This window comes from Zea mays, chromosome 3, assembly GCF_902167145.1.
Source record: "Zea mays cultivar B73 chromosome 3, Zm-B73-REFERENCE-NAM-5.0, whole genome shotgun sequence".
Taxonomy (NCBI): domain Eukaryota; kingdom Viridiplantae; phylum Streptophyta; class Magnoliopsida; order Poales; family Poaceae; genus Zea; species Zea mays.
In genome coordinates this window covers 95996670-96017640 of record NC_050098.1, presented here as the reverse complement: position 1 = coordinate 96017640, position 20971 = coordinate 95996670, and the positions used below count along the sequence as shown (strand labels likewise).

The 20971-nt window shown below is 43.7% G+C and overlaps 1 protein-coding gene across 13 annotated transcripts in view; it reads right to left on the bottom strand.

The window, feature by feature from the left end:
- Positions 1-19290, bottom strand: part of LOC100283572 (uncharacterized) — a 68440-nt gene extending 49150 nt beyond the window's left edge. For 12 of the 13 annotated variants that reach the window (XM_020549753.2, XM_020549752.2, XM_023301889.1 and 9 more), the window contains exons 1-3: positions 18995-19290; positions 18705-18877; positions 3515-3673 (exon numbers count right to left, since the gene is read on the bottom strand). In XM_020549753.2, coding sequence (XP_020405342.1) covers positions 3515-3673; positions 18705-18877; positions 18995-19196 — 534 coding nt within the window. In that variant the 5' untranslated portion in view covers positions 19197-19290. The remainder of the gene's footprint in view (positions 1-3514; positions 3674-18704; positions 18878-18994) is intronic. The other variant, NM_001156472.2, reaches the window with a different exon arrangement.
- Positions 19291-20971: the final 1681 nt, after the last annotated feature.

Genomic DNA, 20971 nt, shown 5'->3' with positions numbered 1-20971 from the left:
GTTACATAAGAAAGAAACATTCCTTGCATATCTTGTAAGTAGTTATATTGGCTCAATTCCAAGTAACCTTTTCACTTACATTATGCAAACTAGTTCAATTATGCACTTCTACATTTGCTTTGGTTTGTGTTGGCATCAATCACCAAAAAGGGGGAGATTGAAAGGGAATTAGGCTTACACCTAGTTCCTAAATAATTTTGGTGGTTGAATTGCCCAACACAAATATTGGACTGACTAGTTTGCTCTAGTGTATAAGTTATACAGGTGCAAAAGGTTCACATCTAGCCAATAAAAAGATCAAGTGTTGGATTCAATAAAGGAGCAAAGGGGCAACCGAGGGCACCCTTGGTCTGGCGCACCGGACTGTCCGGTGTGCCACCGGACAGTGCACAGTACATGTCCGGTGCACCAGGGGACTCAGACTCAAACTCTTCGCCCTCGGGAATTCTCGGAAGCCGGCGCGCTATAATTCACCGGACTGTCCGGTGTGCACCGGACATGTCCGGTGCTCCAAGGAAGCTCGGCCTCCTGAACTCGCCAGCCTCGGGTTCGCGCGGCAGCCGCTCCGCTATAATTCACCGGACTGTCCGGTGTGCACCGGACTGTCCGGTGTGCCAGCGGAGCAACGGCTCCAACGGCTCCCTGCGGTGCATTAAATGCGCGCGCAGCGCGCGCAGACGTCAGGCACGCCCATGCCGGTGCACCGGACATCAAACAGTACATGTCCGGTGTGCACCGGACACCCAGGCGGGCCCACAAGTCAGAAGCTCCAACGGCTAGAATCCAACGGCAGTGATGACGTGGCAGGGGCACCGGACTGTCCGGTGTGCACCGGACTGTCCGGTGCGCCATCGAACAGAGGCTGCCAGCCAACGGTCACTTTTGGTGGTTGGGGCTATAAATACCCCAACCACCCCACATTCATTGCCATCCAAGTTTTCCACTTCTCAACTACTACAAGAGCTCTAGGCATTCAATTCTAGACACACTCAAAGAGATCAAATCCTCTCCAATTCCACACAAAACCCTAGTGACTAGAGAGAGTGATTTGCCGTGTTCATTTGAGCTCTTGCGCTTGGATTGCTTCTTTTCTTTCTCACTTGTTCTTGTGATCAAAACTCCATTGTAATCAAGGCAAGAGGCACCAATTGTGTGGTGGCCCTTGCGGGGAAGTTTTGTTCCCGGCTTTGATTTGAGAAGAGAAGCTCACTCGGTCCGAGGGACCGTTTGAGAGAGGGAAGGGTTGAAAGAGACCCGGCCTTTGTGGCCTCCTCAACGGGGAGTAGGTTTGAGAGAACCAAACCTCGGTAAAACAAATCCGTGTGTCACACTTCATTATTTGCTTGCGATTTGTTTTGCGCCCTCTCTCGCGGACTCGTTTATATTTCTAACGCTAACCCGGCTTGTAGTTGTGTTTATATTTATAAATTTCAGTTTCGCCCTATTCACCCCCCCCCCCTCTAGGCGACTATCAATGATCATGCGACGAAGCAAGACGTCTCCAGACCGAGGTCTTGCGCGCGCCCTCCAGAGAATGAGCCTTGTCCATGCCAGACAACCTCTGCCACACCGGAGGCCGCACCGGAATCCTCGGCCTCACCAAGGCACGATGGGAGGTTTCCTGTCTTCCCGGAAGACGCTGTTTGACGTCGCCCAGGCGCTGCCACACTGGCTGTTTCTGAGAATCGACCGGCAGAGACGAGCAGACTGCCACCCGATGTCCAAAGCTGAGACACCGAAAGCACCTTGTTGGACGCCGGCAGGTAGCAACCCGGTGAGAAGTAGAGAGGCAGTTGTAACACCGACCTCGGAGATCCACACGGGACCCTCGACGAGGGAGGTGCACACCACGGGTCCTCTGTCTACGCTCAACCACCTACTAGCCTTCTTCTTCAATGGGAAGGGCCGCACCAGTCGACACCTTGGCGGGGAAAGCAGGAGCAGCTAACGCAGAAGGGGAGGGGAGACATGGCTTACCAAGGGAGAGAGACCGGCGGCGCAAACCGAGCTGGAGAGGAGTGCATCCAGGGGTGGGCATTTTAAAACCGAAAACTGAACCCGAACCCGAACCGAACCCGAATAGACCGAATTGTCGTTCTATTCGGGTTTTCGGGTTCGGGTTCGGTTTCTATATGTGCTATATTTCGGGGTATGGGTTTGGTCCCTAACCTTTAAAACCCGAATAGACCGAATAACCCGAGACATAAAAAAAACTCTTAATATGTGATGGTATTATTATATGATTTATGAACTTATTAGCTAGAAATAATGATACCTTCTTAACGATAGTATATATATCTTTATATGCTAATTTTTATAGTCACTTGTTGTAATAATAGTACTTTCAATTAATTATTCATTGTATATATTTAAACAAAATATACTAGTCTCTCTACAATTCAGGTCTATTCGGTGGACCGAATAGACCGAACCGAAATTGTGAGTCTATTCGGGTTCGGTTCCTAAAATATTTTTGAAAATTTCGGTTCTCATTTTTCAGAACCCGAAATTTCACAAACCCGAATAGACTGAACCGAATTACCCTAATAGACTGAATGCCCAGCCCTAAGTGCATCTTTAAAGGATCGAGAAGATGGAATGGAACCTCCAGCTGAAGAGTCGCCGCGCCAGCGCTGGGCCTTGGACCGCCCATCCTGGGAGCTCAGCCGCCGGGACGGCCAGGACGCAGACGCCGAGGAGGTGGAAATCAAGGGGGTGGTCGCTGGTACCGGAGTGATGGCCGGCGAGGGGCTGGTGGGAAGGGGAGCTGGGAGGGAAGCCGAACAGGCGGGTTGGGGTTCCGAGGAGGAGGGCGCCGCGCCAGGGCAGGGAGCCGAGGCGACAGCCATCAACCTCTTCCAAAGAATAAGGTACTGATGAATGCCATTGATGGACAGCACTCCTAAATTTTTCACTTGATAATAAACAAAGAACATGGCACCCAAGTAAATAGACAATGCCACATTTGGATCTGCTCCATATGCCTATACTATTCAGAATTTTGCATATCAGCTACAATGGATCAATCCAGGGTTCCACAGGTAAAACTGCCTGTCTAGCCACCAAAAAAGAATTCAAATATATGTGCCTAATTTCCTTCTGCTGGTTTAAGTGCAGAAAGTTCACAGCCTTGGGCCTCTCTCGGTCTCTCCTAAATCCAAATTACCAACCCAAAAGCGTATAATTGCAGTACATGCAAACTTAAATTTATAAAGAAAACCACCCCAGAACACAGTTCCAATATCCTAAGCCCTCAGGTAGATACTGCTTCAAAAGGTATTTCTATCTTGAAAGCTACTTTTGTTAGCCATTCAAATTATGGGAAATAGAACCTATGGTGCTCATGATCAGTTCGGAGGCACAAGTTAACACTATTATTTTACAGTGAAGGAAAAGATAGGAGCAAACAACAGGCAATGGTGTTCAGGAAGTGATTATACTGAAAATATTAAGTTCTAAGATATAAGAAGATGCTGTGATAGAAAGAATGGTCAACTCTATAGCAGACAAACACCTGAATGCAATCATCAGTGGAGCAGCAACTCCAATTTGGAGGCAAACCGTCACCACAATCCATTGTTGACTTTGTCAAACACGCTCTAAAGCCTAATAACTCCACTGCACGTGCCATTTCTGAAACAAACTGCCCACCTGCTTCTGCAAAGCATGTCACCTGTCATTCAATGACCAAAGAGCGAAAGGTCATGCACAGTGAAAAATCTTATGGTTATTGATAGTTTGAGCATACCAATCATTCAACCAATAATGAGTCAATGACACAATGTTGTAGTTGCATATATAGATAAGCAGAGATAAATAAGAACAGGATAAACAGGACAAATTAAACAAAAAAACAATTGCTTGATCGATAAGTACAATTCATTTTGGTTTAGCATTGTATTGTGAAAGGGCCTCTAGCTGAGTTGGCAAGATGGTCTGAGTACTACTTTCTAGAATATCCTCAAATCTGCACTCCCTAGGATTTTAATATATGAAACTGTTAAAGGATATACCGCCGAATATTGTTGTGTATTGAAAGAGAGGAACGAGTACACATATATAGGGCTGCAAGCCCTGGAGGCACTAGGGGAGGCCCCTCCCAACCCTAAGTGACGCAGCACCGTAGGATGGGAAGGCTGGGCAGTGGACACACAGGAGTCGGCCCAGCTATAACCATGAGACCAAAAGACTGAAATATTCTAACAGAAACTTACAAGTGCAGAATAGTTGATAGTTCTACAAAAGGCATACAAGAAGGAACCTTTGCAGCACACAGAACCACTACCAAGCTCTACATCAGATGAAGACCACAACAGAAAATACTACCAAATAAAAAAACATGAAACCTTACTGTTAATGTGGACGCATTAACCAGTTCAACTCAAAAGCTTAAGCTATTGAGAGAAGGTAGGCAATACATTTATACACTTCAAACCCCCCCCAACCCCAGACACGTGCAGCCAGAGAGTAGGCGCAAACGTGGAAATAAACGGGCAAAAGCATAAATGAAGCCTCTACCAGGATTCGAACTCGAGACATCTGTCTTTGATACCATGTTAAAGTGGACGCATTAACCAGTTCAACCCAAAATCTTAATCTATTGAAAGACGGTAGGCAATCCACTTATATACTTCAACACTTACACCATCATAAATATAATTATTAGCACAAAGAAAATTTAGTTTTTGGTGTGTTTTCCGTGATTGGAGCAGTTAAAGCAAAATGAAGCTTTTTATATTTGATAATAACAAAAGTACATGTACATTATATCAGTTAACAAGCTATCACAATACTTGGCCTCTTAAAAAGGTAGCACACCAATTTATTCTCCGTGTACAAGTAATTCTCCTGAACGGATTATACATAAATACAGCTAGTAAGAGCATCCCTATAAAAATAAATTGATTAGCCTAAACATTATAGAGCAAGAAACTGCTGGGTGGCACTAAAGGGCTTCGATTCCATCAAGATTTTATGTAGCAGCATATACCTCAAGAAAATTTACTAAAGTATTTCAAGAAAAAACAATGGAACATTTCATGTCCTTTTAGAGACACCTTATCTTTTTTTCTCGAATACGCAAGAGAATTGCGTTTTTTTATATTAATAGAAGAAGCAAAAACACAAAAGTTATAGCCAAGAGGCCACACAAGAATTACAGGGGATAACAGGAGGAGAGAAACAAAGACAAACATAACAGCCACCTAGCCGGCACCCAGTGATAAGGTGTCTCTAATAATAATAATTAGAGACACCTTATCACAGCGCCACTACGAGGCTGGGTGCCGGCTAGGTGCCTGGACACTAGCAGGATAGCAAAAGGTTAGTAGCAATTTAGAGATTAAGAGTACAAGTTCACATTTCATAGCAAACAAATATAAGTGATATGTCCACATTGACCATAGCGACCAAACAAACGAAAAGTTCAATGACATAACCAAACAAATAAACTCAATTACTCAAACATGATGAGGTATAAAGTGGTAGACCATTGTAATACCCAATTTGTAGATATAATATAAAAGGAGAAAAGTTATTTTCCTTTATCTATATGTGTGTGTTATATCTACTTACTATCACAAGTGAACACCTCATTTAAAAACAAAGGATTAATAAAAGCTATTAAATTGTGCATCATGCGAGAGTTTAATTGTTTGTGCATTTAATAATAAAGAAAATATTAATAAGGTTACATTAATGATGTGAATTGAGGATTAAAACCTAATTCAAATCTTAGAATTTGGGAATAAAAATGTAAAGAAAGAAATATTATTCAATATAAAATAATATTAAAACTGAATAACTTCACCACATGATGGTGTGACTAAATTGCATAGTTAACATGAACTTGAATTTGCACTTAAGTGGAATTCAAAATTTAAATTCAAATGAATTAGGAATAAAGAAGAAAGCAGAAAAAAATAAAGAAAAGGAATAATCCCTGCAGTTGGGCCGAATTCACCCTCCTCGGCCCATTTCCAAACTTTACCCCGCGCAGCCCACTTCCGCTCCCCCGTGCGCGCGTCTCCCGCAGCAAAACCCTAGCCGCCAGCCCTGTCCTCGCTCGTGGGCGCGTTTGGGTCGCCGTCGGGCGGGGCCCACTTACCAACCACTGCCCACGCGATCGCGCTCTTGCATAATGACGATCGGGCCCTAGTGGCCAGTCGGTCTTCCCCGCGCTCGTTCCTTTTCCGCTCTCTGGCGCGTGGACCTGGCGAGTAAGTCCTCGCCCTCGTCAACGGAAGTGCCGAGCATGGCGGGGCGTGCGAAGCCGCGGACTTCGGCGTATTCCGTTGTGGCGCTCTGGCCACGACCGCGCCCATATAGGAAGCCACGACCCACGAGCTCGCCTATTCCTCCTCTCTTTCTTGCCCTCGCGACCATCACCATCTGCACCGCAATTCGCAGCCGCCGTCGTGACGAAGATCGCCGCCGTGATCAAATCGGGTGGTCGCCGGCGTCGGGCCCCCGGTGATCGGTCCGGGAGCAACTCCTAGGGTTTTGGAAGGGTACCGTGACGTCCATAGGCGGAGGCGGCCACTAGGAGCGACGAGATTGCTCTTCGGACGTCACGTGATTCCAGAGATCCGCCCTCGCCGCGGATTAGTCTACCTCGCCGCGGCAACTTGGGTAACTACCCCTCCCTACCATTCGGATTTACCGTGGCTTTGCGTAGCACTTGGCGGGTGTCATTTTAGGGCCCGGTTGGAAGGAAGGGCATGTGGCTCCGACGATCCGTCGCCGTGAATGGAGCAGGCACCGCCGTGTCCCAGGTGAACCAGGGTAGAAGACACTCTTGCGCCGTCGGATGGGATGCTGACGGTTTAGATTAGAAGCCGCGCGTACCCCTTCGCAAGAATCATCTCAACCGTAGGATCGCGATCGGTCGGTCAGAGGGTGTCAGTGTATTAGGAAATATGGGCCGTTGGATTTCGATCCATCAACCGGTATTGAATACCGATTCGGTCGAGTAGGCATCTAATCCTGGCGATCGATAGGCGATCGGGCGGTCAGGAACGAGGATCCCCTTTCGGCCCTGGCAAAAACGGTAAAGAGCCCCTGTAAATTCTTAGATTGAACCCGCAGTCCTATGCAACGGTTTCCTGAGCCTAGGATATTTTGCGCCAGAGCCCCTGGGTTTATCTGATTTTGAGGCCCAGTCCAGATTGGTATTTAACCCGAGAATTTAAATTATAAAATGGATTTTTAATATATAAATATAACCTAGAACTTGATAAATTCATAGAAAATCCTTTTTTAGTCCAAATCACTCCATTCCACTTTCTAAAATTTTGTAATATTATTGTCTATCACATAAAGGCTCTGTTTTGTCATGAAAACAATAAGAAATTTAATTCCCCACTTAATCCTATTTTAAGCACATAAAACCTTTGGAAATTCATATCTTAAAATCTATAACCCAAAAATTATGATTCTTGTTCCTAGGATTTTATTTTAATGTGTAGATTATTATCAGATATTTTGTTTACATGTATGGTGTGATGTTAATTTTCTCTATATAATATGCTTGTTTGTATTGTGGCGAGTAGAAGAGACTGTGACTGAGGATCCTGGTGAGCAGCAGATAGAAGTAGCTGAGCAGGAGCTCATTGAAGGCAAGTTGTGCCCTTGATTCACTTTTGCTACCCAATAATGTTCTTTATAATCATCTACCATGCATAGGTTTAATTTTGATGGGACCCAATAGGTCACCCTAGATTGTTATTCCATTTTACCTTGTTATCCCTGAATCACTTGGGTAGTTTTGCTATTGCTTTACATGGTTTTGGGATAATATTTTATTATATCTACGTTCCAGTTATTTTGTTATTCTATTTATGTTCATGTCAAGATCATTAACGTTAATTGGAACATAGAGCTTAACTTGAGAAACACGTGCCACCACAAGGGTTTATGGACGCTCTTGGCTGATTAATTAGGAAAGCTAGTGGAGGACTACCTTACCCGAAAGGGGCAAGGGCAGTAGGGGAGTGGTCAGTGTAGGGAGGTCCTTGGTTGATTTTGCTGCGATGGCGGTCAGGCAAGAACCCTGCATTGGAGCTTCCTATAAACTGTAGCGGGTTTTCTGAAGCTAGTGGAATTTTGTAAAGGCCTCGTAGTGTTACCCTGCCTCGCCTCCTCGGTAGAGGTGTATGGGAAGTCGCGATCCCTTGGCAGATGGGTAACATGACTTGTGGGTAAAGGGTACAACCTCTGCAGAGTGTAAAACTGGTATACTAGCCGAGCTCACGGTCATGAGCAGCTCAGGACTCTCTGATGATTAAATTATGGAACTAAATTCAATTTGTCATATGCATTGCATCGCAGGTGATGTTGTTACTTTTGTTCTACTACTTAATTGGGTTGGTATTTACTTATACTTAGTAATTGCTAATAAAATTTTGACCAACTTTAAAAGCAATGCTCAGCTCTAACCATCCTCTTTGGTAAGCCTTACACTTCACGTGAGCTCCTACCTTTGGCGAGTTCATGCACATTATTCCCCACAACTTGTTGAGCGATGAACGTATGTGAGCTCACTCTTGCTGTCTCACATCCCCCCACACAGGTCAAGAACAGGTACCACAGGATAAGGCGCATGGAGGATGCTGTGATGAGTTCGTGAGAGGTCTAGGTCGTCGTCTCCCAGTCAACTTTGGGTTGCTGGACCGTTGTCTCCTTATAATGTAATTATTTATTTATTTTGTATAGAACTCCTATTATGTAGTAAAGATGTGACATTCGATCATGTGCCATGATTCATCATATGTGTGAGACTTGGTCCCAGCACACCTGGTGATTATGTTCGCGCCCGGGTCTTGGTGCCCCTGAAACCCGGGTGTGACAGAAGTGGTATCAGAGGAATGTTGACTGTAGGACGAAACCTAGATAGAACTGGATAACCATTGTTTGCTTACCTTTGCTACTCTGATTCTTTTCTAAACTTTTCTTAATCTTTTCTCATCTATTTCCGCTTTACTCTGATTATTCTACCCTTTCCTTCTAAAGACAAAGGTGGATTTCACACTTTGAAATCCTATGACTAAAGTGACCTTAAGGAATAGGAGACCTACTCTTAGGAACAAAAACAAAACTATTTTTATAGATATCTATGAACTTGAATGTTTGTTCTTATGATACTTGGTTGATTTGGATTTTTGATTGAGTGTGATGAGTTGTGGAGTAATGTCCACAATTACATTTACATATACGTATAGGCATAAATATAAATAAATAAATAAATAAATCATAAGATGACTATACAAACTAAGAATGTTCCCCATTAAAAGTATATCTAGCCAAATAGCTCCATCTTGTCTTGAAAGATTCTTTCTTATCTTAATAGACTCATCTTATCTTGAAAAGATTCTATCTTAGCCTAATAGATCTAACTAATCTTAAAAGATTTTATCTTATTCTAGAGACTCATCTTGTCCTAATGAGCATATCTATCCCCACCTAACATCAAACAAGTTTTGGACCAACATCATGTAGTCTATCTCACCTATATCTATCTTAACCATATTCCCCCAACTTCGATGATATACACTGACCCCGACTCAATGAGACCAAGGCCGGAAAAGGACAAGATCAACCTTGTCAAGGAAGGATAGAGAAGTCAAACTTGATCATCAGAGGCATTACTATCCAACAAAAGTTCTTTCTCACTATAAATTTCTTACCCTAGGCTACTCTTGCCCTAACCTATCCATCTCTTATATCCTACATAATAGGTAGCTAATACCTATGCTCTACTAATCACCCATTATTGACTAAAAAAATGGGACTCTAGATTTTTGGAATCAATTAAAGAAAAAAAACGAACTATAAACCAATTCTTTTGTATCCCTTCTTCCTAAATCTCGAGGACGAGATTCTTTTTAAGGGGGTAGGATTTGTAATACCCAATTTGTAGATATAATATAAAAGGAGAAAAGTTATTTTCCTTTATCTATATGTGTGTGTTATATCTACTTACTATCACAAGTGAACACCTCATTTAAAAACAAAGGATTAATAAAAGCTATTAAATTGTGCATCATGTTGGAGTTTAATTGTTTGTGCATTTAATAATAAAGAAAATATTAATAAGGTTACATTAATGATGTGAATTGAGGATTAAAACCTAATTCAAATCTTAGAATTTGGGAATAAAAATGTAAAGAAAGAAATATTATTCAATATAAAATAATATTAAAACTGAATAACTTCACCACATGATGGTGTGACTAAATTGCATAGTTAACATGAACTTGAATTTGCACTTAAGTGGAATTCAAAATTTAAATTCAAATGAATTAGGAATAAAGAAGAAAGCAGAAAAAAATAAAGAAAAGGAATAATCCCTGCAGTTGGGCCGAATTCACCCTCCTCGGCCCATTTCTAAACTTTACCCCGCGCAGCCCACTTCCGCTCCCCCGTGCGCGCGTCTCCCGCAGCAAAACCCTAGCCTCCAACCCTGTCCTCGCTCGTGGGCGCGTTTGGGTCGCCGTCGGGCGGGGCCCACTTACCAACCACTGCCCACGCGATCGCGCTCTTGCATAATGACGATCGGGCCCCAGTGGCCAGTCGGTCTTCCCCGCGCTCGTTCCTTTTCCGCTCTCTAGCGCGTGGACCTGGCAAGTCAGTCCTCGCCCTCGTCAACGGAAGTGCCGAGCATGGCGGGGCGTGCGAAGCCGCGGACTTCGGCGTATTCCGTTGTGGCGCTCTGGCCACGACCGCGCCCATATAGGAAGCCACGACCCACGAGCTCGCCTATTCCTCCTCTCTTTCTTGCCCTCGCGACCATCACCATCTGCACCGCAATTCGCAGCCGCCGTCGTGACGAAGATCGCCGCCGTGATCAAATCGGGTGGTCGCCGGCGTCGGGCCCCCGGTGATCGGTCCGGGAGCAACTCCTAGGGTTTTGGAAGGGTACCGTGACGTCCATAGGCGGAGGCGGCCACTAGGAGCGACGAGATTGCTCTTCGGACGTCACGTGATTCCAGAGATCCGCCCTCGCCGCGGATTAGTCTACCTCGCCGCGGCAACTTGGGTAACTACCCCTCCCTACCATTCGGATTTACCGTGGCTTTGCGTAGCACTTGGCGGGTGTCATTTTAGGGCCCGGTTGGAAGGAAGGGCATGTGGCTCCGACGATCCGTCGCCGTGAATGGAGCAGGCACCGCCGTGTCCCAGGTGAACCAGGGTAGAAGACACTCTTGCGCCGTCGGATGGGATGCTGACGGTTTAGATTAGAAGCCGCGCGTACCCCTTCGCAAGAATCATCTCAACCGTAGGATCGCGATCGGTCGGTCAGAGGGTGTCAGTGTATTAGGAAATATGGGCCGTTGGATTTCGATCCATCAACCGGTATTGAATACCGATTCGGTCGAGTAGGCATCTAATCCTGGCGATCGATAGGCGATCGGGCGGTCAGGAACGAGGATCCCCTTTCGGCCCTGGCAAAAACGGTAAAGAGCCCCTGTAAATTCTTAGATTGAACCCGCAGTCCTATGCAACGGTTTCCTGAGCCTAGGATATTTTGCGCCAGAGCCCCTGGGTTTATCTGATTTTGAGGCCCAGTCCAGATTGGTATTTAACCCGAGAATTTAAATTATAAAATGGATTTTTAATATATAAATATAACCTAGAACTTGATAAATTCATAGAAAATCCTTTTTTAGTCCAAATCACTCCATTCCACTTTCTAAAATTTTGTAATATTATTGTCTATCACATAAAGGCTCTGTTTTGTCATGAAAACAATAAGAAATTTAATTCCCCACTTAATCCTATTTTAAGCACATAAAACCTTTGGAAATTCATATCTTAAAATCTATAACCCAAAAATTATGATTCTTGTTCCTAGGATTTTATTTTAATGTGTAGATTATTATCAGATATTTTGTTTACATGTATGGTGTGATGTTAATTTTCTCTATATAATATGCTTGTTTGTATTGTGGCGAGTAGAAGAGACTGTGACTGAGGATCCTGGTGAGCAGCAGATAGAAGTAGCTGAGCAGGAGCTCATTGAAGGCAAGTTGTGCCCTTGATTCACTTTTGCTACCCAATAATGTTCTTTATAATCATCTACCATGCATAGGTTTAATTTTGATGGGACCCAATAGGTCACCCTAGATTGTTATTCCATTTTACCTTGTTATCCCTGAATCACTTGGGTAGTTTTGCTATTGCTTTACATGGTTTTGGGATAATATTTTATTATATCTACGTTCCAGTTATTTTGTTATTCTATTTATGTTCATGTCAAGATCATTAACGTTAATTGGAACATAGAGCTTAACTTGAGAAACACGTGCCACCACAAGGGTTTATGGACGCTCTTGGCTGATTAATTAGGAAAGCTAGTGGAGGACTACCTTACCCGAAAGGGGCAAGGGCAGTAGGGGAGTGGTCAGTGTAGGGAGGTCCTTGGTTGATTTTGCTGCGATGGCGGTCAGGCAAGAACCCTGCATTGGAGCTTCCTATAAACTGTAGCGGGTTTTCTGAAGCTAGTGGAATTTTGTAAAGGCCTCGTAGTGTTACCCTGCCTCGCCTCCTCGGTAGAGGTGTATGGGAAGTCGCGATCCCTTGGCAGATGGGTAACATGACTTGTGGGTAAAGGGTACAACCTCTGCAGAGTGTAAAACTGGTATACTAGCCGAGCTCACGGTCATGAGCAGCTCAGGACTCTCTGATGATTAAATTATGGAACTAAATTCAATTTGTCATATGCATTGCATCGCAGGTGATGTTGTTACTTTTGTTCTACTACTTAATTGGGTTGGTATTTACTTATACTTAGTAATTGCTAATAAAATTTTGACCAACTTTAAAAGCAATGCTCAGCTCTAACCATCCTCTTTGGTAAGCCTTACACTTCACGTGAGCTCCTACCTTTGGCGAGTTCATGCACATTATTCCCCACAACTTGTTGAGCGATGAACGTATGTGAGCTCACTCTTGCTGTCTCACATCCCCCCACACAGGTCAAGAACAGGTACCACAGGATAAGGCGCATGGAGGATGCTGTGATGAGTTCGTGAGAGGTCTAGGTCGTCGTCTCCCAGTCAACTTTGGGTTGCTGGACCGTTGTCTCCTTATAATGTAATTATTTATTTATTTTGTATAGAACTCCTATTATGTAGTAAAGATGTGACATTCGATCATGTGCCATGATTCATCATATGTGTGAGACTTGGTCCCAGCACACCTGGTGATTATGTTCGCGCCCGGGTCTTGGTGCCCCTGAAACCCGGGTGTGACAGAAGTGGTATCAGAGGAATGTTGACTGTAGGACGAAACCTAGATAGAACTGGATAACCATTGTTTGCTTACCTTTGCTACTCTGATTCTTTTCTAAACTTTTCTTAATCTTTTCTCATCTATTTCCGCTTTACTCTGATTATTCTACCCTTTCCTTCTAAAGACAAAGGTGGATTTCACACTTTGAAATCCTATGACTAAAGTGACCTTAAGGAATAGGAGACCTACTCTTAGGAACAAAAACAAAACTATTTTTATAGATATCTATGAACTTGAATGTTTGTTCTTATGATACTTGGTTGATTTGGATTTTTGATTGAGTGTGATGAGTTGTGGAGTAATGTCCACAATTACATTTACATATACGTATAGGCATAAATATAAATAAATAAATAAATCATAAGATGACTATACAAACTAAGAATGTTCCCCATTAAAAGTATATCTAGCCAAATAGCTCCATCTTGTCTTGAAAGATTCTTTCTTATCTTAATAGACTCATCTTATCTTGAAAAGATTCTATCTTAGCCTAATAGATCTAACTAATCTTAAAAGATTTTATCTTATTCTAGAGACTCATCTTGTCCTAATGAGCATATCTATCCCCACCTAACATCAAACAAGTTTTGGACCAACATCATGTAGTCTATCTCACCTATATCTATCTTAACCATATTCCCCCAACTTCGATGATATACACTGACCCCGACTCAATGAGACCAAGGCCGGAAAAGGACAAGATCAACCTTGTCAAGGAAGGATAGAGAAGTCAAACTTGATCATCAGAGGCATTACTATCCAACAAAAGTTCTTTCTCACTATAAATTTCTTACCCTAGGCTACTCTTGCCCTAACCTATCCATCTCTTATATCCTACATAATAGGTAGCTAATACCTATGCTCTACTAATCACCCATTATTGACTAAAAAAATGGGACTCTAGATTTTTGGAATCAATTAAAGAAAAAAAACGAACTATAAACCAATTCTTTTGTATCCCTTCTTCCTAAATCTCGAGGACGAGATTCTTTTTAAGGGGGTAGGATTTGTAATACCCAATTTGTAGATATAATATAAAAGGAGAAAAGTTATTTTCCTTTATCTATATGTGTGTGTTATATCTACTTACTATCACAAGTGAACACCTCATTTAAAAACAAAGGATTAATAAAAGCTATTAAATTGTGCATCATGTTGGAGTTTAATTGTTTGTGCATTTAATAATAAAGAAAATATTAATAAGGTTACATTAATGATGTGAATTGAGGATTAAAACCTAATTCAAATCTTAGAATTTGGGAATAAAAATGTAAAGAAAGAAATATTATTCAATATAAAATAATATTAAAACTGAATAACTTCACCACATGATGGTGTGACTAAATTGCATAGTTAACATGAACTTGAATTTGCACTTAAGTGGAATTCAAAATTTAAATTCAAATGAATTAGGAATAAAGAAGAAAGCAGAAAAAAATAAAGAAAAGGAATAATCCCTGCAGTTGGGCCGAATTCACCCTCCTCGGCCCATTTCTAAACTTTACCCCGCGCAGCCCACTTCCGCTCCCCCGTGCGCGCGTCTCCCGCAGCAAAACCCTAGCCTCCAACCCTGTCCTCGCTCGTGGGCGCGTTTGGGTCGCCGTCGGGCGGGGCCCACTTACCAACCACTGCCCACGCGATCGCGCTCTTGCATAATGACGATCGGGCCCCAGTGGCCAGTCGGTCTTCCCCGCGCTCGTTCCTTTTCCGCTCTCTAGCGCGTGGACCTGGCAAGTCAGTCCTCGCCCTCGTCAACGGAAGTGCCGAGCATGGCGGGGCGTGCGAAGCCGCGGACTTCGGCGTATTCCGTTGTGGCGCTCTGGCCACGACCGCGCCCATATAGGAAGCCACGACCCACGAGCTCGCCTATTCCTCCTCTCTTTCTTGCCCTCGCGACCATCACCATCTGCACCGCAATTCGCAGCCGCCGTCGTGACGAAGATCGCCGCCGTGATCAAATCGGGTGGTCGCCGGCGTCGGGCCCCCGGTGATCGGTCCGGGAGCAACTCCTAGGGTTTTGGAAGGGTACCGTGACGTCCATAGGCGGAGGCGGCCACTGGGAGCGACGAGATTGCTCGTCGGACGTCACGTGATTCCAGAGATCCGCCCTCGCCGCGGATTAGTCTACCTCGCCGCGGCAACTTGGGTAACTACCCCTCCCTACCATTCGGATTTACCGTGGCTTTGCGTAGCACTTGGCGGGTGTCATTTTAGGGCCCGGTTGGAAGGAAGGGCATGTGGCTCCGACGATCCGCCGCCGTGAATGGAGCAGGCACCGTCGTGTCCCAGGTGAACCAGGGTAGAAGACACTCTTGCGCCGTCGGATGGGATGCTGACGGTTTAGATTAGAAGCCGCGCGTACCCTTCGCAAGAATCATCTCAACCGTAGGATCGCGATCGGTCGGTCAGAGGGTGTCAGTGTATTAGGAAATATGGGCCGTTGGATTTCGATCCATCAACCGGTATTGAATACCGATTCGGTCGAGTAGGCATCTAATCCTGGCGGTTGATAGGCGATCGGGCGGTCAGGAACGAGGATCCCCTTTCGGCCCTGGCAAAAATGGTAAAGAGCCCCTGTAAATTCTTAGATTGAACCCGCAGTCCTATGCAACGGTTTCCTGAGCCTAGGATATTTTGCGCCAGAGCCCCTGGGTTTATCTGATTTTGAGGCCCAGTCCAGATTGGTATTTAACCCGAGAATTTAAATTATAAAATGGATTTTTAATATATAAATATAACCTAGAACTTGATAAATTCATAGAAAATCCATTTTTAGTCCAAATCACTCCATTCCAGTTTCTAAAATTTTGTAATATTATTGTCTATCACATAGAGGCTCTGTTTTGTCATGAAAACAATAAGAAATTTAATTCCCCAATTAATCCTATTTTAAGCACATAAAACCTTTGGAAATTCATATCTTAAAATCTATAACCCAAAAATTATGATTCCTGTTCCTAGGATTTTATTTTAATGTGTAGATTATTATCAGATATTTTGTTTACATGTATGGTGTGATGTTAATTTTCTCTATATACTATGCTTGTTTGTATTGTGGCGAGTAGAAGAGACTGTGACTGAGGATCCTGGTGAGCAGCAGATAGAAGTAGCTGAGCAGGAGCTCATTGAAGGTAAGTTGTGCCCTTGATTCACTTTTGCTACCCAATAATGTTCTTTATAATCATCTACCATGCATAGGTTTAATTTTGATGGGACCCAATAGGTCACCCTAGATTGTTATTCCATTTTACCTTGTTATCCCTGAATCACTTGGGTAGTTTTGTTATTGCTTTACATGGTTTTGGGATAATATTTTATTATATCTACGTTCCAGTTATTTTGTTATTCTATTTATGTTCATGTCAAGATCATTAACGTTAATTGGAGCATAGAGCTTAACTTGAGAAACACGTGCCACCACAAGGGTTTATGGACGCCCTTGGCTGATTAATTAGGAAAGCTAGTGGAGGACTACCTTACCCGAAAGGGGCAAGGGCAGTAGGGGAGTGGTCAGTGTAGGGAGGTCCTTGGTTGATTTTGCTGCGATGGCGGTCAGGCAAGAACCCTGCATTGGAGCTTCCTATAAACTGTAGCGGGTTTTCTGAAGCTAGTGGAACTTTGTAAAGGCCTCGTAGTGTTACCCTGCCTCGCCTCCTCGGTAGAGGTGTATGGGAAGTCGCGATCCCTTGGCAGATGGGTAACATGACTTGTGGGTAAAGGGTACAACCTCTGCAGAGTGTAAAACTGGTATACTAGCCGAGCTCACGGTCATGAGCAGCTCAGGACTCTCTGATGATTAAATTATGGAACTAAATTCAATTTGTCATATGCATTGTATCGCAGGTGATGTTGTTACTTTTGTTCTACTACTTAATTGGGTTGGTATTTACTTATACTTAGTAATTGCTAATAAAATTTTGACCAACTTTAAAAGCAATGCTCAGCTCTAACCATCCTCTTTGGTAAGCCTTACACTTCACGTGAGCTCCCACCTTTGGCGAGTTCATGCACATTATTCCCCACAACTTGTTGAGCGATGAACGTATGTGAGCTCACTCTTGCTGTCTCACACACCCCCCCCACAGGTCAAGAACAGGTACCACAGGATAAGACGCATGGAGGATGCTGTGATGAGTTCGTGAGAGGTCTAGGCCGTCGTCTCACAGTCAACTTTGGGTTGATGGACTGTTGTCTCCTTATAATGTAATTATTTATTTATTTTGTATAGAACTCCTATTATGTAGTAAAGATGTGACATTCGATCATGTGTCATGATTCATCATATGTGTGAGACTTGGTACCAGCACACCTGGTGATTATGTTCGCGCCCGGGTCTTGGTGCCCCTGAAACCCGGGTGTGACAACCATCGCCTAATTGATATCTAAGTCTATCATTTAGGTGACCCTCATTCTCATCACTTGAAGCACCATAATGGGGAGTAGGCGGTGATTGGCCATAGTCATCCTAAACAACTAGATCGTCGTCAACAACAATGTCCAGATCATGGGATTCGTCTTCTCCTCCTGATCCTTGATTTTCTTCATTAGCTGAGGTAGAAGTTTTTTTCTCGAACAACGCAGGAGAGTTGTGTGTCATTTCATTAAGAAAGGAATAAAGGTACAACAAGAGGGGAAGACCCTGCCACAACCCAAAAGTAAGTGATTACAACTCACTCCCTAAACAACACAAAACACGACCCTGCCAGCTGCTTAGGCATGTAGCCAAGAAGCCCTGCCGAGCAGCTCCTGGAGCACCTTGTCTCCAGCCATAACCCAAAGCCTACTCTCAGCTTCTACCTCCTGACAGGTTGTGGAGACACTGGGATCCCAACCATCGAACACACAAGCATTCCTATGTTTCCACAAAGACCATACTACTAGAATAATTAGAGAATTGAGCCCTTCCCTTTTCTCCTTAGGCACCCTTCTTACAGCCCTGCTCCACCACGCTGAAAACCCCGAGGTGTAATGGTTAGGTGCCAAATCCACCAGACCAACACATAGCAGGATTCTTGTCCAAGTTTTCCTGGAGAAAATACAGTTCAACATAATATGCTGAATGGTCTCTTGCTCTCGATCACACAGGGGGCAAACACTATGATGTGGCAGCCCATGTTTAAGAAATCTCTCCACATTCCAGCACCTGTTCTTGATTGCCAGCCGTAAGAAGAACTTACACCTAAGGGGGGCCCAAGACTTCCAAATCCGTTTCCAAGGTATTATAAGCAAACACTAGGTTGTATAAAACTATAAATTCCCCAATTTTCCAACCTCGGGCCCTAGAATCAGCAACACATTTGCATTCGAGCAGTGGAACCATAAATTCAGAAAGGACAATGAGCGACCACCACTAAGGAACATCACAACACAACAAATCAAACGCCGTGCTGGCAAAGTGAGAAGCTGCTGCTCACCCCAGACCGGATGAGTTCAATGCCGCAGAGGAGGGTGGAGGCATAGGAGTCTTCCTCCGTCATGTGTGACTCATAGGGCCAGATCCTCCCGTGCAGCCACGTCATCAGATCAACGTCGTCGGCGATCCCTCGCGCCAGCTGCTGCGATGTGTGCACGTGTGTGTTTACGAGCCCTACACAGCCACAGCCAACCCAAGCAAGAAATCGAAAATCGCCACACACAAAAAAAAACTAAAATTTTGAGGGAGATAAGAATAAGAGGCTACTTAAGCGGCGCTGCAGGCACCAACCTGGAAGGACAATGCGGCCACCCAGGTCGAGGGTCTGCACGGCGCAGGGGAAGGCGGCGAGGACATCAGCGGAGGGGCCCACAGCGGCGATGCGGTCGCCGGCGACGGCGACCGCGCCGTCCTGGAGGACGCGGAACGCATCATCCATGGTGACGATGACCGCGTTGTGAAAGACGGCATCGATCGTTGGCGAGTCGGCCATCTTCGCGGCCTCTTCTTCGCGCGTCGCCGGCAGCGTCTGTACGACGGTCGACGGAGCTGCGGTGGACAGTGGACTATGGCCAAGTCTGCTTACGTTGACTAAATTTTAGCATGTCATCGATGTTTAAATGCTAGTTTAAACTATTAAATTAAATATAATATAATATAATTACAAAATTAATTACACGAAGATAAGATGAATCATCGTTCAATTTGATGTTACAATAAATATTTAATAATCATAAATTAATTAGGCTTAATAAATTTGTCTTATCGTTTATAGTTGTATAATTAGTTCTATCATTGGACTATATTTAATACTCGTAATAGACATTCAACACATTCAATATGATATGGACTAAAATTTAGTCCATGAAACCAAAGACCCCAATTTCATAGCGACAAACGACATAGAGAAGGTGGATGCGACCTAACACCTAATATGACTCACCGTCTCCAATAGATCATATATATAGTCATGCATTGCTGCGTGTTAAGAAAATCTCAATAGTGTTTAAGAGATTGGAGATAGATATACGAACAGAGGTTTTGAAAGTAAAAACACAAAGACACAATACACTGGTTCAGGATCTCGAACTAGGATAATAGCATGTGTCTAGTTTACAAGCGGCTATATTTCTAATTGTTGCTCCCTTAGGGTCATCTCCCTCCCTTTTATAGCTGAAGGAAGGAGGCTGTTACGGGAAACACGAATATAGATTCAAAACTCTCTCTCTATCCAAACGGCTCCTTATATTTTGGATGTTGTTTGTTACAATAGAACCCTACGGATAAGTCTCATCACCTGATCTTTTCTCCGATGTTGTTGTCCACTCGTTCTGATCTATGTATGAATCTGAGTACGGGTCCGAGTGTAACACCCCTGGTGTTATAAGAACTAAAAACTGGACATGTCATCATATGCATTGCAAGCATTCTGAATGTTTGACCTTATTATGCATCAACTAGGGCAATGTTAATTCAAGTTGGATGTGCTTTTAGGCTAAAGTGTGTTTTAAAATCAAAATCTTATTTAAGATTCAAATTTAGTGATTTTTATTTCTGTCTCTAAATATGTCCACATGAGGGAAAACCTATTATGTGCTTTCCTTTCATAATTGTATGTTGGTACTAAATAGGTGAATTGGCCATTGGTCATGTAGTTATCCACCGAATAATTGCTCAAGTGGGGCAAAAACCTAATAATCCAAAACCCTAATTTCAATTAGTTTTGCGGAGGATTTGGGAAAACTCTTTTAGTGAAAGGTGTAGCTTCACTAAATAGAAAAAATATATTTTTGAGATTTTCAACTTATACTACAAAATCCCAAGTTATATTTGAAATTTAAATTTAAGTTTCAAATTTGAAATATCTTTTTTCCAAAATAATGGGAATTTGGGTGTGGATGCTAAATGAGAAAGATATATCTTTTCAAATAGAACAACTTTGTTTTGGGTGTTTGTTGGGCTGGAGGCCGAACCAGACCTTAATCGGCCCGACGAAGGCTTGCCTCTCCGTCTTCACTAACCATACTCGTGGTTGGCCTTCAAACAAGCGACTAATGTCGACCATGGCGGAGACTGGCACCCAGGCGAAAGCCCAGATGCGGGTCGGACATTGAGGTCAAAGACTTTGCTCGCAGCGACTCTGAGGGACTCGACGTAGGCACATGAAATGCCACTTTCTTAGTGCCCAACTTACCCCTTGGAGATTTTATAATAACACCCATACTTGCTTCTTGAATTGGAATGTTGTGATTTATGGCATAAGTCTTA